General features: G+C 56.3%; 1 protein-coding gene across 1 annotated transcript; it reads left to right on the forward strand.

The window, feature by feature from the left end:
- The first annotated feature begins 1,857 nt into the window (after positions 1-1,857).
- Positions 1,858-16,066, forward strand: FAM20A (FAM20A golgi associated secretory pathway pseudokinase). Its single transcript, XM_062010796.1, has 11 exons — positions 1,858-2,310; positions 6,554-6,738; positions 7,048-7,098; positions 7,480-7,558; positions 8,897-8,989; positions 10,376-10,491; positions 11,280-11,460; positions 11,744-11,853; positions 12,226-12,307; positions 12,385-12,444; positions 15,392-16,066. Exons 1-11 carry the CDS (start codon positions 1,997-1,999, stop codon positions 15,654-15,656), a joined length of 1,536 nt encoding a protein of 511 aa, XP_061866780.1. The 5' UTR covers positions 1,858-1,996; the 3' UTR covers positions 15,657-16,066.
- The last annotated feature ends 2,142 nt before the right edge of the window (positions 16,067-18,208 follow it).

The following is an 18,208-nucleotide window of genomic DNA, read 5'->3' on the forward strand; positions in this document are numbered from 1 at the left end:
TAGTCCCATTACAAGTGGAATGACCTTCCTGTGGAGCACTCAATCACACCCAGCCACGGGCCCAGCTGCTTTGGTTCCTGATGCATTGGCTCAGAATGAGCGTGGCCAACCAGGAAAGATTTCAGAATGGTTTCTAGGAGAGATTAGCAACAGGGAAACAGCTCAGGGAGGATTAAGAGCAAGGCAAGTATTAGCCAGGTTTTTTCCTGAGGAGGTGTTTGTCAAAAGCAGCTCTTTTAAGTTTGAAGTGACTCAAGGAGTGCCCTTCAGAGGGCTGACAGCCACAGCCCAGCCTTTGTCCTGGTGATTCATTGGGGTTTGTTGAATTCCACAGTTTGTTGGCTAGGGCTGGTTAATAAAGTTTCTTTAAAGAAAGAAGAATCCTGTTGCTAGTCCCAGGCCATTGCTTATGAGCAGGGTTGTGATGATGCTGGCTGGGGAAGCTACAGAGCGGCCAGGCTTGTGGAAGGGGTGAGAACCACAGTGGCCCTGTGCAGAGCACTCTGCTGCAGCACAACATCCCTTTGCTCTCTCCCAAGAGACAGGGCCAGAGAGCTGGTGATCATTTTTATCCACACCCCACTTTAAGCTGCTTCTCTTCTTTGGTATTAGGAAGATCAGGTCTAAGGCTGGTGGGAGCCCTTCCCACCCTGCAGACCCCAACCCAGTGCCTCTGAGCTGAGCCCTTGCCCTCCCAGCACCCCCCAGGCCTTTCTCACACAGGAAAGACTCTACAATTTTCCCTCATGTCTGGTTTTGAGCATAAAGGAATGTGAGCATCATCACAACACCAATTTCATCCCCAAAGAGCACAGAGGTGTGGGGAGCACAGCCTTTGCTCCAACTGGTCCTCTCTGGCCCATAGAAGCACCAGCTGCAGCTTCTGCTTAGGATTTCTGCAACATACTGTGGAAAATACATAAAACTTGGGATTATAGGGGGAGAAAAAAAAGCTTAGAGCAAGGCCTGTCCCCAAACTCATCAGATACCAAAAGGTGGAGCAGGTTTGACATTGCATTTCTAAATAAGAGCATGAACTAGTCCCTGTCTTCCAAAGACCAAGAGGCTGAGGGGATGGATGTGCTCCAGGTCCCCCCAGCCCAGGGGACCATCTCCTCACCCAAAGGAGCATCCCAGGCTGTGGGAGAGGTGCTGGGCCACCAGCTCCACAGATGCCTGTTTGCACAGCCCCAAACCCCTGATCCCAGCACGCTTCCCAGAGCCTCCCTTTGCAGTGCTGCATACAAAACTGAACCCTGCTCTGGGCTGCTGAGAACATACCCGACTCTCCCTTCTTTCAGCAGCTGATTTGCTGTTGTCCCTTCAGCAGAGCGCTGGAGCCAGGCTGCTCTAGCCCAGGCTGCTCTAGCCACGCTCCTTTTGTTTACAGCCGGTGTTTTCTGCATTTCCCTCCCTTGGCCTAGCGCTCCTCAACCTGAGCCTTGCCGGGCTCCCCGTGCTGCTCCCAGCACGACTCTCCCTCCACGATGAGCTCAGTGAGTCCCAGCCCAGCACATCCCCACGGCCAAACCTCCCGGAGCAAACTGCAGGGAGGAGTTTCCTCCACTATTTTTTCTTTTCTTTTCTATTTTTTTTTAAGCAATTAGGAGACTCGGAGCAGAGCCCGAACCGTGTGCTCAGGAGCATCGCAGCGGGCTGCCAGCCAAGCTCCGGGGCCACAGCCCAGCGAGGCTCAGCCCGCAGACACCCAGAGGCGCAGACACACCTCAGCCCCGCGCCCCCGGCCCCTCCCGCAGCCGCACTCGCCGCCTTCCAGCTCCTGCCAAAGCTTTTGGCCGGCCGGACTTTCCGCCTCGGACACACGGGGCAAACCCCGTCCCCGCCGCGGGACCGAGGGGGTGAGGGCTGCTGGGGGGCGGCTGCTGGCGGCAGCGCCGGGGGAAGGGGGGGCTCGGCTCGGCGGTCCGCGACCCCCCGTCCCCATCCCCGCCCCGTCCCGGCGGCTCCCGGCGCCGCGGCTGCCCCCGCACCGGCCATGCCGGGGCCTCGCCGGGACCGCCCGGCCGTGCTGCTGCTGCTCGGAGCTTTGCTGGCGGCCGATCTCTACTTCCACCTCTGGCCGCGGGCGCGCCGGGAGCTGGCCGCGGGCAGCCCGGGCTGTCCGTGCCGCCGCCGCCGCCCCGCGCCCGCCGCTGCGCTCCCGCCCCGCTCCCGCAACGCCTCCGCGCTCCGCCGCCTCTTCGCCCACCCGCTGTACCGGCCCCCGGCCGCGCCGGGCCCCGCCGAGCCGCTGCTGCCCGCCCGCGAAGCCCTGCGCTACTACCGGCGGAAAGCGGCTCGCTGGAACAGGTGCGTCCCGAACGGGCACCCCAACCTGGCACCCCAACCTGGCACCCCCTGCACGGGCAGCTCCTGGGCACCCCAACCTGGCACCCCAACCTGGGCACCCCAACCTGGGCACCCCAACCTGGCACCCCAACCTGGCACCCCCTGCACGGGCACCCCAACCTGGCACCCCAACCTGGCACCCCAACCCGGGCACCCCCTGCACGGGCAGCTCCCGGGCACCCCAACCTGGGCACCCCCTGCACGGGCACCCCAACCTGGCACCCCAACCTGGGCACCCCCTGCACGGTCACCCCAACCTGGCACCCCAACCTGGCACCCCCTGCACGGGCAGCTCCTGGGCACCCCAACCCGGGCACCCCAACCTGGGCACCCCAACCCGGGCACCCCCTGCACGGGCAGCTCCCGGGCACCCCAACCTGGGCACCCCAACCCGGGCACCCCCTGCACGGGCAGCTCCCGGGCACCCCAACCCGGGCACCCCAACCTCGGCATCCCCTGCACGAGCAACTCCTGGGCACCCCAGCCTGTGCACCCCTTGCATGGGCAGCTCCCAGGCACCCCAACCCGGGCACCCACTGCACGGCCAGCTCCCAGGCACCCCAACCCAAGCACCCTAACCTGGGCACCCCCTGCACAGCCAGCTCCCGGGCACCCCAACCTGGGCACCCCAACCTCGGCATCCCCTGCACGGGCAGCTCCCGGGCACCCCAACCCAGGCACCCCCTCCCCGGGCACCCACTGCATGGACAGCTCCCAGGCACCCCAACCTGGGCACTCCCTCCCCAGGCACCCACTGCACAGCCAGCTCCTGGGCACCCCAACCCGGGCACCCCAACCTGGGCACCCCCTGCACAGCCAGCTCCCGGGCACCCCAACCCGAGCACCCCAACCTGGGCACTCCATCCCCTGGCACCAGCAGGATTTCCAAGCTCTCACTTTCTTCACTTCATTGTGGATTCCTCTTATTTCTGGGACTCAGCCAGTCCCTGTTCCAGGTGGGATTCACAGCAGGAGATGCAGGGAAGTGACAGTGGAAGGAATTAAAGGGTGACCATCGTGGCCTGAGCAGCTCCCAGGGGCTGGAGCTGCCAGTGTGCTTGGCAGAGGTCACCCCTGTGAGGCTCTCCCCTTGCCTGAGCTGGTCTGGGGCAGGTCAAACCCCTCTTCACTTCACCTGAGGTCCGTGGCTGGTGGGTTTGGGTGTCCCTGGGGACATGCCATGGCCCACCCTTGGGTGCATCTGCTCAGAGCTGTGCAATGCCTCCTGGAGACATCAGCATTTGGGCAGCAAGATGGAGATTTCCCAAGGCAAAGCCCAATGGGGATGGGCAAGTTGAACCAAGGCAGCTCTCAGCACGTACTGGATGGTTCTTTAAGCACCCCCAGCAGCACTGGGCACCCAGTGCTCAGCACTCACAGCACTGCTGGCATTTCACCCACACCAGCCTTGCCCATGGCACAGCCCTGGCTGTTGGGTATGAGCCCTGCATTCCCCAGCGTCCCTTCCCATTTGGTTCAAACCTGTGACTTGTGACAGCGTGGCTGCACGTTGCTTTTGGTGCTGAGGTCTCACTGCCAGGAGAAAAGCCATGGTGCTGTTTCCTTCATTGACTTTGCTTTGCACCTCTGGAAAGGAGAAGGGAGGCAGAGTATTGATTGTTCCTCGGTCACTTTGAAACAAAGCACATGATGCTCATCAGTGGGTGCAGCCTCCAGAGAGCAGGCAGAGGCTGAGGTGACACACAACCTCTCCTGCTGCTGGCACTGCACATGGAGTGTGCAACAAGATGGCACTTGCCAGCTGTGTTTCATAACCCTGTTGATTTGCTGTGGGCACAGAGGAATTTCTGCCTCCCCAGAGCACTGCAGAGCCCGTGTCAGCTCCAGCATGGTCAGTGACAGAGCTGCCTCCATAACTGCTGAGAGCAGGGTCCTCTCTGGGACTTGGGAACCCTTGGCTTTGCCTCCCAATGCATAGGTTTAGTGAAGCTGTTGAGGACTGGGGGTGGTGCTACAGGAGCAATGTCCACAGCAGCCCTCAGTGAGGGCAGGAGGCTCAGAGCTGGGTGCCCATGGGCCACCCTCCCCTCAGCTCCACTGGATGATGTTTCTGTGTCACACACACATCTGGCTGTTGGCAAAGCAGCTTTCCAGGCAGCAGGATGCACCTCTGGAGTGAAACAAGCTGTGGCTTATCCCTGTCCTATAGCACAGAGTACCAGTCTTCATCTCTGCAGCCAGATGGGCACCAGCTGGACCAGGACTCTCTGTCAGCTCATGAAGTGGCTGCAGGGTTCATCCCATTTTGGATGCCCACAGCCAAGGCAGCATGTCCCACCTCCCCAGCACTCACTGCATGCTGGTGACTGCTCTGCTTTTCCCTGGCACTTCAGTTAGGAGCAGGAGCTTGATTGCAGGATGCAGAACCAGCTGGAGAGACTGGCAGGGATGGAGGAAGGAAAGCACAGAACAAGCCATCCACACCTCTTCAAAACAGAAAAAACACCAACTTTAAAACCTCCAGAGCTTATTTTTATCCATGAAGGAACAGCTGCTAAACTCTGTAACCAGCTCAGTGCTGGGGGAGGCACAGGGCAAGCAGACACTGGTAGCCTGAGCCCAGCATCCCCCCCAGGCCGTGCCCCAGCCCAGTGGGCAGCTGGCCCAGCACAGAGCTGGGGCAACCCCGGGGCTATTGATGGCAAGGTAGGAGTCAGCCTGGGTGGGTTTGTTCATATCATGATGACTTTTGCAGAGAGCTGTTCCTGCAGGGAAATATTTCAGGAATCCTGAAGGAAACAGGGAGGCAGAGGGAGCTGGATTTGGGGTGTAAAGGCTGGAAGGGGGGTTGCTGGCCCCATGCCCAGGGCAGGAACCCCAGGGTGCTGGGCTGAGAGGAGCTGCTGGGCAGGAACAGCCTCCCCTTGCATAACCACTGCATTTTTCATCTATTGCTCACTGTCACCCTGGGGGGTAACAGCCTGTGTGTATGGGAGGCAGGAAAGCAAATAGGGTAAAAGATTTGAGCTGCTTCTCTGGGGGAGAATCCCGTGTCATTGTAAGTCACTGTGTCATTGTAAGTCACACCAGGGTCTTGATTGTCCCTGGCTACAGGAGGTTGTGCCTCAAAGACTTGCCTACATGTGCTGGTGCACAGCAGCATCCTGGGACCACATCCTAGGGCACAGCCTGCCTGCCAAACCTGCCAGGGAGTCTCAGCACCCTGCCACATCCCATCCTCCCGTTTGCAGGTGTCCTGAGCCAAGAGCCAGAGCACAAGGGGACGGCTCTGCCAGCCTGACCATGCTCTCCTGGACTTTGGCCCGTGGCTGACCCAGTCCAGCTGAAAGGCAAACAAACAAATGGGGACAGGGAACTGGCTGCTCTGACCTGCAGATACAAACAAACCTGTTTCCTAGATTCCCCCTGTCCCAGGGAGCTTCTGAACCGTGTCCCTCACTGCCTGCAATGTTCAGCCCTTGCTCGTGGTTAGACCAGGACTCACCACACTGTTTAACCTGCTTGGATGGAGAAGGATGGGGGAAGAAAGGAAACCAAAGGAAACCCAAAGCTCTCCTGCTGGCATAGACAGGGAAGCAAGTAAACCCCAGCAACATCCATGAGGCCTTTCCAGGCACCAGCAGCAGCTCCTTGGCTGGTCAATGCCTTGGTGCACAGTCTGTGCCCCCTGGCTGCAGCCATGGCCACCACTCGAGCTGCCATCCCATCCCATCCCATCCCATCCCATCCCATCCCATCCCATCCCATCCCATCATGGCTCTAAAGACAGTCCTCTGTGGAGGCTGGCTCAGACAAGACCTTGTTATCCTCTGGGGCTCTCCAACACCTCACTGAGCAGTCAAGCCCTAAATTATCTGCTGTCACATCGGGTCCCCTCCCCAAGTCTGGGCTGGAGCCTGCAGTCCCCTGGGGAAGCACTTCCCCCATCACACAGGACAGCTCTTGTGTTGCTGGAGATGTGATTTAGCTCCAGCCACACCTTGACTCTCCTCCTGGTCCTGGTGGGGTGAGGATAAGATGACAGAGTCCCTCATGTTCCCACTTGATGCTTTCCCAGGGCTGTAAGGCAAGAAGGCAGCAGAGTCTGGGACACCTCTGACCGCCTCAGTCATCACTCCCTGCCTCAGTTTCCCCTCGGGTAGCACCCAGTGTCCTTCTCAGCACCTCTCAGGGCAGTAAGGGCTTTCCATCCCATGGCTCATCCTCACTCTCTCTTTCCCAGGAGACACAAGCTTTACAGGGAGGAGCTCAACCTCACCTCGCCTGCAGCCCCGCTGCTGCTCCGGCCAGAGGCCAGCTGGCTGCAGTTCCACCTGGGCATCACCCGGGATGGGCTCTACCCTCGCTCCAGCCCCACTGTCAGCAGGCTCCTGCGGGACATGAGGGACCTCACCACTATCAGTGCTGGTAAGTCCCCTCCTGCCATCGAGCTGGGTGCCATGGAGGAGGCCCCAAGCCCAGTGACAGCTTCCCAGCAGGTGTTGTGCTTGCAGTTGTTGTGCTCTTACCTTGAGATGGGAGGAAGGACCTGGGCTGTAGCCCTTCCTGCAGCATCTTTTGGTGCCAGCCATGGTGGGGACACATTGCACAACAGTTTAGTCCCAAGAGGACTGGACACTGCAGGCAGGATGGGCAGGAACAGGCAGGCAGTGCCCCCTGCATGCCCAGAGCTGGGATGGGGGTGAGGGGTTCTCACTGCTCCTCTTGCCCTTGCAGACTACAGCCAGGATGAGAAAGCGCTGCTGGGAGCCTGTGACTGCAGCCAGAGTGAGTGTGACACCCTACTCTGCCCTCACACCCCAGCTGACCCCAACCTTCACCTTTTCCATGCCAACCTTGGCAAGGGAAATGGAAAGCCAGGCAATGCCAGGCCCTTCTCCATCCAGTGAGACCCCACCACCACAGCAGAGGGTGGGATGTGGGGGCCAGGACATCAGTGTGCCACTGGATTCTACCAGAGAGAGGAAAAAGTCCCCAAGAGGATGTAACAAATAGCTGCTGGGAGGAGTGCTGGGGGGAAATTGCCTCTGTGGCACAGGGGAGAGGGAGGGAAAACAAGCACAGAAGCAGAGGGGAGGAGGAGGCAGCTGTGGGGTGCAAAGCTGAACCCTGCCCTTCAGGCAGCTAACGGCCCCTTTCCTCCCCAAGTCGTGAAGCCCAGCGGGGTGCACCTGAAGCTGGTCCTCAGGTTCCAGGACTTTGGGAAAGCCATGTTCAAGCCCATGAGGTAAGGCACTGCTAGGGACTGCCCATCTCCCAGCTGCCTGCCAAGAGGCCAGTGGCATCCTGGCTGGGATCAGCACTGGGGTGACAGCAGGAGCAGGGCAGGGATTGTCCCGTGTGCTGGGGGAGCCCCTCACTCACTGCCATGGGACACTGAAGGGCACAGAGCTGAGCAGCAGAGCTGGGGAAGGGGCTGGAGCATAAGGGTGCTGGGGAGGGGCTGAGGGAATGGGGGTGTTCAGCCTGGAGAAGGGGAGGCTGAGGGCAGACAGGAGCCCTCTCTGACACTCCCTGACAGGAGCCTGCAGGGAGCTGGGGGTCAGACTCTTCTCCCAAGTGACAGAACGTGAAGAAACAGGCTCAAGCTGCCCCAGGGGAGGTTGAGGTTGGAGCTGAGGCAGAACTGTTTCCCTGAGAGGGGTGTCAGCCCCTGTGCCAGGCTGCCCAGGGAGCTGAGGCAGTGCCCAGCCCTGGAGGGATCCCAAAGCCGTGGGGCTGAGGTGCTGAGGGCCAGGGGTTAGTGCTGGGCTGGGACTGCAGCAGCTTCAGGGGCTTTTCCCACCACAATTCTGTGATGTGATTATTCCCCTTCCCCACCTGACCTTGTGTTTTACCTTGTTTCTCCTTGGATTCCCCAGAGTATTTCCAAGAAACAGCCATCAGACCCAGTCACCTCACACAGCAGTTTTAAATCACTTCTGCACTTACCTGTAGCCCCCTGGGACTCTTCACACTGGCTCCCAGTTGCTTTCCTTCCCATCCACCCCAGCTGGCATGGTTTGTTCATCCAGAAAGCAGCCAGCTCCTCTCCTGTGGCTTTCCATCCTGCAGTCCAGCAGGTCCAGAAGTGTCAGAGAGCCAGGAGGGCTCAGCAGTGCTTGGGGGCTTTGCTGTGAGACACAGCTGCTCTGGAGGCTGAGCATGCAAATTCACCTCTTGACATATTGGGGCACTGTGTGACAGCCACTAAATTAACTGAGCTGCTGTTCCCACCCCAGGGGTGTGAGATGAGCAAACCTGAGCTCTTCTCTGCCTCCCACGGAGACTTGAGAAGTGCAGCACGGCCTCTAGCATCCCCTGGGCCTCTACCCACCTAAAATGCTGTCCTAAGTGGGTCTAAACTCTGGCACAAATGGTTTAAAGCCTTCTGGCTGCCTCTCAGGGCTGGGTGTGCAGGTGCTGCTCCCTGCCCCAGCGAGCGATGGCCCTGAGCCCCCAGCGCTGCAGCTCCGGCCCTGGCACCAGCGTGGCCACCAGCACACTGGCTGTCCCAGTGCCATGGCTTAGTGCCCAGGCTGCCTGCCAGCTGCCCAGGCTGCCCTGACCCCCTCCCTCTCCCCAGGCAGAAACGTGAGGAAGAGACCCCTGAGGACTTCTTCTACTTCGTGGACTTCCAGCGGCACAACGCCGAGATCGCCGCCTTCCACCTGGACAGGTAGGGAGCTGCCCCAGGGCCTGGCCCTGCCAGCACCCCCTCCCCTGCCAGCACCCCCTCCCCTGCCCCCCTCACAGCTTTGGCACCAGAAAAGCCACGCTGAGCCCTGCAGAGCTGCTCAGCCTCAGCTGAGCCATTGCTTTGCAGCTCCCTTCTGGGCACTGATGCCTCGTGTGGGGATGGGGTGGCTCTGGTTCTCCTCTGAAGCTCAGGGAGCAGCTTTGACTTGGTCACTGCACAAGGGCAGGGTGGCAGATGGAGTCCAGGGGTCAGGTATTTGCCTCCCCTGCATCAAAGTGCAAGGAGGAGCTCTGGGCACAGCCTGGATCCCCTCTGAGGGAAGGTGGCACAGTCAGCAACCAGGGTGAGTTTGGATTAACTGCAGCTACAGAGCAAGGGAAGCTGGCAGCTCTCCCCAGCAGGCTCTGTGTTTAATACAGAGGACAGCAGCCTCCTTCCCCTCCATGGGGCAAGTATTGAACACCAAGGGAAAGTGATCCCTGATGACAGTGGTGGATGGGGGGCACTCCTCTGATAAGCCTGACTCAACTGTAAGTGCTGCAACTCAAGCCCAAGCAAGGGAATGGAGAGAGGAGAGCTGAATCCTCCTTCCAGCCCTGCCCCAACACATCAGCTTGCGTCTGCACCCCAGCTCCACTGCCAGAAAAAGGAGGCTGATTGCTTTTCTGAAGTGCTTTGTGGTTTTTAGAGCTGAAAGGTGCTAGATGAAAGCAAAGGCTGTTTTGTTGTCTTTAACCATTGCTCAATAAGTAACAGGCTAAATCCTGCTTTGGACCCGAGTCTCAAAGCAGAGAAGCAGCTTTACCCAAGGAGCAAAGCACAGCATCAGCCTGTTCACTCCCTCTTACTGACTCAGCAATCAACAGTGGCTTTCCACTCTGCCAGGAATGCCTTTCTGCCCCAGGCCCTGATCTTTGTGAGGCTCTTTGAGATGAGTCAGCAGGGCCTGACTGCCTCTGTGGGGGAGGGAATCCCACTCACCTCCCGCTGCCTCTCATGTACCAGGTCCAACACATCTTCGCTCCCAGTCAAACCCAACATCACAGAAGGGCCTGAAAGGGCTGTTTTGGCTCCTGCAGGACCCAGCTTGTGTGTGAGGGGGTGGGAGAAAGCAGAGAGAGACACAAGTTCTGGAGAACACCCAGATTGTTCCAGACAGTAGCTATTAAAACACCAAAACCTGGACTCAGACACGTTTTGGTCCAGAGGGTAAGAGGATCCTGGCTGCTTGCTAGAAAGAAGCTGGGAGGGAAAAAACCACCCCACAAACCCCAAAGATGTGGGTGCAGCCATGGAAAGGCCCCTGGTTTAGCAAAGGAAGCAGCCCCTGTGTGCCCCTGTCAGCCCCTGTGTGCCCATGGGCAGGATCCTGGATTTCCGGAGGGTGCCGCCCACGGTCGGGAGATGGATCAACGTCACCAAGGAAATCCTGGAGGTCACCAGCAATGAGATCCTGCAGAGTGTCTTCTTTGTCTCCCCAGGTAGGTGAGCAGCTAGCTGCCTGCCTGCAGGGGGAGAGGGGAGGGTCTGCATGCAACAGGGGCTGGAGGGAGCTGGGCTCTGGGTTCACCCTCAGGTGAAACGTGCACAAAGACCCAGCTGCAGCTGAGGTGTCCCTGGGATCATCCTGCCCCCTTCTCCCAGTCTTTCCCTTACAGCATGGGACCAGGTCTGTCCATTGATCAAAACACAGGTATTGTCCATCATTTCCCTGAATAGTGGGGGCTGGAAGGGCCCTGCAGAGCTGCTGCAGCCCCAGCCCCTGCTACAGCAGGTTCCCCTGGCTCAGGGGGCACAGGAACATGTCCAGGTGGGGTTGGAAACCTCCCGAGAAGGAGCCTCCACACGCTCCCTGGGCAGTCTGGGCCAGGGCTCCCTCACCTCAGCACCAAAGGGGTTTCTCCTTGTCTTTAAGTGGAACTTTCTGTGTTCCAGCTTGTGCCCATCACCCCTTGTCCTGGCACTGGGCACTAAAGTGTCACCCCCCATCCTCCTGACACCCACCATTCAGGTACTCACAAGTGAACAGCCGCAGGTCCTGCAGCCTTTCCTCCTCACACACATGTTCCATCCCCTCAGCCTCCTGGTAGCCCTGCCCTGGCCTCTCTCCAGCAGTTCCCTGTGTCTCTGGGGGCAGTTTCCCATCCAGACTGTGGTGGCATTTGCCACAGTACATGCAGTTACTGACAGGTGATGGGGAAGGGTTCAGCCCAGCCTACCCTGCAGCCTCTTACAGTCTGTAGCTCCTTTCTCCTCTCTCTCCTCCCAGCCAGCAACGTGTGCTTCTTTGCCAAGTGCCCCTACATGTGCAAGACAGAGTATGCAGTGTGTGGGAACCCTCACCTCCTGGAAGGGTCCCTCTCTGCCTTCCTGCCATCCCTCAACCTGGCACCACGACTCTCCATCCCCAACCCCTGGATCCGCTCCTACTCGTTTGATGGAAAAGAGGAGTAAGTGGGTAAATGCTGCTGCTTCCCATATCTGCACTGCAGGGAGCAGGTGGGATGGGGAAGGGGCAGAGCACAGACAGACAGAAATTGCACCTCCAGGCAGAGGAAAGCCATGGCACAGAGATGGCCCAGAACTGATCTATTAACTCTTAATGCCTGGCCCTTGACTGGGTTTGATTTCCAGTCTCCTGCATGCAGGAGGGAGATTGAAGTCCTCTCCATCTGTCTGGGAGACTGGACTCAGGGTGCTGAATGTCTCTCCCTTCTCCTCCATCTCTGGCAGGTGGGAAGTGAATCCACTCTACTGCAACACAGTGAGGGAGATCTACCCCTACAGCAACGGCAACCGGCTGCTTAACATCATTGACATGGCCATATTTGACTTCCTAATAGGTATGATGAAGGGGGAAATCACATCCCTTCCTTCCTTCCTTCCATGTGGGCCTTCAGCCTCAGTCTGTCTGCCACAGTGTTCCTCAAAGCCATCCCTCCTGCTCCACAGACAGTTTGGGGAGATTCCTGTCTCCCCACAGCCAGCCAGAACGACCCCTCCTGATGTGCAGGCAAGGGGGACACCCCCCCACACCCCACTCCTCACCCAGGGGGAGGTCCAGCAAGATGAAAACAGCAGCTCTGAGCATCTCAGACCCTTCCAGCAAGGCAACAAGCATTCCCTGCAGCTCTGAGAAGGAAACGTAGCGTAGTCTAGACAATGACAGGGTCACGTGCAAGGGAAACTCTGTTCCTCTGTCTGCCCTTCACCAGGGAACATGGACCGTCACCACTACGAAATGTTCACCAAGTTTGGGGACGATGGCTTCCTCTTGCACCTGGACAATGCCAGAGGGTGAGGCTGGGGGGCACAGGGGAGGGGGCAGGGGCTGGGCAGGGACTCAAGCTCTGCTCTCCGTGCTTCGCCCGCAGGTTCGGGCGCCATTCGCACGACGAACTCTCCATCCTGGCACCGCTGTCCCAGTGCTGCACGTAAGTCACCCCTGGAACAGGGCTTCAGCTCCTCTTAGCACTCCAAGGTTTCAGTCCCTGGTGCACTGCAGCCTGCCACAGCCTCATACAACTTCTTTTTCCTGGATGCTTTCCCACTGAAGCTCAAAGACCCTTCCAGCAGGGCTGACTAACGTCTCCCAGCCCCTGCACGTGAGGTGCCGTCAACACAAGGCTCAGAACTCCCCCTGCAAAGGCCTGGTAGAACTCAGTTATCAGGTTTCTTCTTCCCAGGGCATTAAGGAGAAGCTCAAACATTTTACTAGGTGAATCCTATCTTCCCCTTCTGTTAAATTCACAGAAGTCATCAGCTGGAAGTTTCCATTTGAGAGACAGAACGAGCTGCTGTGCCCTGTGGTTTCTCTTCAGGAGCCTCCTAACCAATTTCCTCGCTGTGCCTGCTCCAGCTCAGCCTCAAGGTGTTACCTGCACTCTCTCCCCATCCTCTCACATCCCTGGATCTAATTTTAAGAACTGTTATTTGCACCCAGTGAGTCTTTTCCTTTCCAATTGCAGGCTCACAGTGAGTCCTTCTCTCGGACTCCTATGTTGTGCAGTTCAAACCAACTCTGCCTCTTAATTGGACCTCTATACAGTAATATCCACAGGTCAGATCCTCCCTCTTCTTCCACATCCACCTCCCAGGAGCTCCTCTTAATTTAATCCTCCTTGTAAGAGGCAGTTAGAAGGAGACTGCAAGTCACACCTTGCACTAAGCCAGCTAGGGCTGAGAACAGCACAAAAGCCACTCATGCTCCCGAGGGAGATGCACAACCCCCATTTCCCACAGCAGCCAATCCCTTCTGAGTGAGGGAGCATCCAAAAACTGCTGGGAAAGGAAGGAAATAGGTTTATCTGAGCAAGCACAGAGGCCACAGATTTCAGCCTGTCCTGAGCAACTCTCTGGACTCAGCCCATCAACTTCTCTCCTTATTCCTACATGAAGTTGAGCCATGTACAGCTCAACTGGAACGAAGTCCTGCAGCAAAGAGAGACCACTCCAGCCACAGAGATGCTCAACAGGCTGCTGGCTTCTCTATCAGACACACTCAGCTCATTCCCAGATGAGTTCTCCTCTAAGTTTGGCTTCCAGCAGGTTTTAGTTGGGTATTTTTAGCTGCCTTTCACAGCTCCCACACCAGTCCTGGTCCCACACGTTGAAGTTTGCTGCTCTCCTCTGCCAGCATTGCTCCAAGGACAGTAAATGGCACAAACAGAGCCATGCAGTAGGAGATGGTGGTTGTCCTTAAAGTCAGAACCCTCAACAAGGCACAGACAGCACTGAAAACAGCCCCTTGTTAACCCAGCACATGTATCTCCTTGGCTGATGAAGCCCCTAGAAAGCTCTGGGTCAAACCTTCAGCAGTTCAGTAGAGGAGTGGGGATCTGCCCTGTGGGACAGGAGCAGGGCTGGGGGCAGGACTTCCAACCCCCTTCCACATTCTGCTTGTTCCTCATTTAACGCTGTAACAGTTACACAAGCCCTTTCCCCACAGGGTCAGACTATCCCCTTCTCCACCTCCAAGCCCCACTGCTGTTCAGACCAGAGCAAACACAGCTGGTGTTTACCCACAGCAGCTCCTCACTCACCCCTTGCACAGGCTCTGCACAAGGCTTTCCCTGGCAGCAGCAGAACCCCACAGCCACACTCCAGCACCAATATAAAACAGGTTTAGCACCTGCTCCATTCATTTATCATTAATGCCAGCTTGCAGTGGGCAGCCAGGACAAAAGCCAGGGTTTAAAGTCACCTGCCCTGTGCCAATCACTGCACATTTCTCCCTCCCTTGTGCAATGCAACAGGCATCACTAGACTGTGACACTCAGGGCTTCTGCAGCAAGGTGACCTGATGGATGGGGCCAGTCTCTGTTCTGTGGTGCCCAGTGACAGGACAAGGGGTAACAGGCACAAGCTGGAACAGAGGAAGTTACACTGGAACCAACTCCTTTGGTGCTGAGGTGAGGGAGCCCTGGCCCAGGCTGCCCAGGGGGGGGTGTGGAGGCTCCTTGGGAGGTTTCCAAACCCTCCTGGACACATTCCTGTGTCTCCTGATTGAGGGTAACCTGCTTTAGCAGGGGCTGGGGCAGCTCTGCAGGGCCCTTCCCATCCCCAGCATTCTGGGATCTGAGCAGCTCAGATCCTCTCAGAGAGCCACATCCCTGTTCCACATCGATGCCCTGAGTAAATGACAAGCACACACAGGCAGATCCTGGGGTTGGTGAAAAAGGTTTCTAACTTGACCTTTTACCATCTGAAAATTGTGGCTTAGCTAAATCAGAAAGGTTCCATGAACACAGACTATTTTGTTTCCAAAATGTAAAGGGCAATAATTAAAAGCCCTGATTAATGTCAGTATTTGAGGTACTGGAGTCAAAACAATTCTCACTGAGGATCAAACAAATGATTTCAGAAAACTGAGTTTCCTTCCCAGCAGTGCTCTAAGATTATAGCTTGTCACTGGAAATGAGATCTGAATCTCAGCACCTCTGAAGGTGAAAAAAAGTCACAGTTAAATGAGTGCCAGGAAATATTCCCTCTCTGCTAGTGTTTGACAGAAGGTTTATGTCTCATTCATGCCTCTTCATTTTACCTCCCCCTCTGCCACAAATGTCACCCTGGGAAGCAAGGCAGCACCCTGCAGGCATCTGGGGAACTGGGTCACTTGTGACTCAGACAAAAACCACTCATTACTGAGAACTTTGATCACATTTATCTCTCTGCTGACAGAACTCTGCAGTAGGACTCCTCTGCAGGCTGGAAACCCAAACCAAACCCAAACCAAGGGGGAATTTTGTTTCCTTCAGAAAGTGAAAGTTCTTTGTGAAGAGCCTTCCCCCAAGCTCTGCCCTGCCTCCTTCCCTGGCAGCTGGCTCTTGCTGGGATGCCACCTGAAGTTTGCATTAAGATGCTTTCTTGCTTTTCTTCCAGCATCAAGAGGACGACGTTGTTACGGCTGCAGCTCTTGGCCCAGCCCGAGTACCAGCTGAGTGAGGTGATGAGGGAATCCCTGCTGCAGGACCCCCTGGCACCCATCCTCACCGAGCCTCACCTCCTGGCTCTGGACAGGAGGTTACAGCTTATCCTGAAAGCTGTGAGGAAATGCATAGACACCTATGGAGAAGCCAAGGTGGTGGCCAATGACACCACACAGCCCGAGGCTGCTGCATCCCACAGAGTGAAGCTGAGCACTTAAACAGTCCTTAGCTCGTGCTCAGAGGGAGGGAAAACAACCCCTGCAAGGCAAAGCAGCAAGTTTTCATTCCCACCTACAGACACTTGCAGAGACTGAAGGGGGAGAACCCTTCAGAAGACCTTCAGCAGTCACCCTGGGCTGCTTTGCCGGGTGCTCAACCAAAGCTTCTGCGCTTGGTCAGCGTGTTGGTAAGGGGTGGTCTGAGTGCAGCAGCCCTTGACAGCCTGACCACCAGCTCTGGGGGATGAACAGCAGGAGTCTCCTGCTCTGGAGGTGGTCATGCCCTTGGGAGGGCAGGGGAAGGTGTGGCCATTGGCTTGCTCAGCCTGCACAGGGTCTCAGCAGTGAAAGACAAACTGGATGCGAGGATGAGGCTTGAATAAAGAGATGGCAAGAGCACATTCCTCTGAGGAAGTCTCTGTTCTGTACTTAAGGCTGGGTATTTGAGAAAAGAGGCATCTTACCTGCCCCTGAGCCCAGACAGCAGGCTGAGGCAGGGCTGTCAGCCTGCACAGCAGCCACCAGCAGGCCTGTCCCCAGCCTCTTGCAGCAGCCCACATCTTGCTTCACAGGGCAGCAAAGCCACTTCTAACTTTTACTGTCTCATGGGTGGAAGAACCAGTTGGGGAAAACACAGGTAATGTGTTGCCTTTGACCCCAAGGGAAGAAAAAAAAGCAAAGCAACCATAAAAAAGCCAAACCCTCAGAGGCACAGGGCTGTGGTGACAGCTCCAGCAGCCACCCACCTCTGGTGAAAACACATGAGGGAAATCTCAGGTCACCTTCTCTTAGCTTTGACATCACTGGAGTTGACAGAACTCTCTGGGTGTCCCTGTTGTGTTTTGGTGCATTTTGAGGAGATGCAATAGGAACTAGATAACAAGAGCACAAGGAGGGAGCTTTCATAGACCTTTCAATGTGCAGTTTTTCCCCTTGCCTCCCAAGGACAAGGTTTAACAACTCCATGACTGAAGCTCTCTAGAAGCGTCTTCCTTTCACTGCTCAGGAATAATTGCAGGGAGTCTTTTGTCAGCTTAGAGAAAATAGCTGAGAGCTCTGTTGATATTTATCATCCTTAAGGGGGAAAAAACTCCAAAAACCCACAAAGCAACCCAAAAGCACCACAACCAATCTACTAGAAGCTCACTCTGAAGTAAGTTTCAAGTTAAAACCCACCCACAGCATTGCAGACCTTCCAGAGAACTCCAAAGCCACAGCACACAGCCAGGCAGGCAGCAGTTAACAGCTTCTCACAACCTGCTGCTCCCACCACCAGCTCCTTTTCCTCACTGGCTGGAATTTTGCCCAGCCTGAAGGGAACATGGTGATGCTGGCACTGAGTGCCTGGGTCATGCAAGGAAGGAACAAGCATGGCCACAGCTATCACTTTTCACTGGGCTGACATTGAATTCAAACCCCACAATTGTTTCTGTCTCCTCAGTGTTAAAGCATAGGAGGGACTGTAGCTGTAATTTGAGTGTGTCCCTACAGGCACCTCTCTCTTCACTTGTATGTTTGAGGGAGTTTGGAGTGTTTCTACTTAGCAATGAGATTCCTCCAATGTCCTGAAGCCACAGAGGGTTAGTACAAAGAAAACCCCCTCACACAAACCCAACCAACCCAAAGCAAACACCACACCACACTCCCTGAGTCTCCTCCAGCTTGTGATCCAGCCACATCCTTCCACTCCCAGCTTCCCAAAAGCCAAGGGCTGTGGCAGTTTCAATCAAACAATCCTCAGCGGTGGTGGCCTTACAGACCCTTCTGTAAAACAACAGATAAAGGCAGAAAGGGTTGAACTCACTCTGGGCATGCCCGGTGCGGGGGTTCCCTCGGTACAGGACGCGGATTCCCAAAGCTCCATCTCCCTCTACTGGTGCCTTTTGCGAGTGCTCAGCACACAGACAGCGATGCCAGGAATGGTTGGTTACTGCTGCCTGCTTCAACAGGAACAACATGGCAGCAGAAGATAAGTTTAAAAGTCGAGTTATAAGGCTGGAAGAGGAAGTTCTGAAGTTTCATTTTAGATAGTAAGGGTTCTGTCTTCAGCCTCTTTATCAAGGGACAGGGGGAAAGGGCCAGAGGAAGGAAACAAACCCACAGGTATTTAAAGGGCTGGGAAAGGGGCTGCAAGGTTGCTTTCTACTTGGCTTTGTTCTCCCTTACACTGAGAAGCTCCCATGTATCTTCACAGCTGTGTGAAACACATCCAGTCTGAGCTGCCTCAGGTCAGCACTTCTAAAACCTTTCCCATTCAGAGTGTGGAAGTCCCCCTCTTGTAAATGATTAATCATGGATTCATAGAATACATGTTCAAAATGTCCATCAAAGTGTGCAGCGATGGGAGCTGAAAGCGTCCAGAAGCTTCTGAGCTCCAGGAACAGTGGCTGGGCCAGGAATTAACCCCCTCAACAAGAGATCAAAGCAGCACAAGTTGCTCAGAGACACTCCAGCATTACACAGGAACCTTATGGCTTCAAAAGCAGTTACTGCCTGTAAGGCAGGCTCTGAGCATCCAGAGCTGAACACAAAGCTCATCCATTGAGAAACAC

This window comes from Colius striatus, chromosome 18 (assembly GCF_028858725.1).
Source record: "Colius striatus isolate bColStr4 chromosome 18, bColStr4.1.hap1, whole genome shotgun sequence".
NCBI lineage: Eukaryota > Metazoa > Chordata > Aves > Coliiformes > Coliidae > Colius > Colius striatus.

What these genes read in the sequence shown, in the direction of transcription:
- FAM20A (XM_062010796.1), top strand. Translation starts at nt 1,997, where the DNA reads ATGCCGGGGCCTCGCCGGGACCGCCCGGCCGTGCTGCTGCTGCTCGGA. An exon ending in AGCCTGTGACTGCAGCCAGA is followed by an intron (nt 7,099 to 7,479) that starts GTGAGTGTGACA and finishes TTCCTCCCCAAG; the next exon opens with TCGTGAAGCCCAGCGGGGTG. An exon ending in CCGCTGTCCCAGTGCTGCAC is followed by an intron (nt 12,445 to 15,391) that starts GTAAGTCACCCC and finishes CTTTTCTTCCAG; the next exon opens with CATCAAGAGGACGACGTTGT.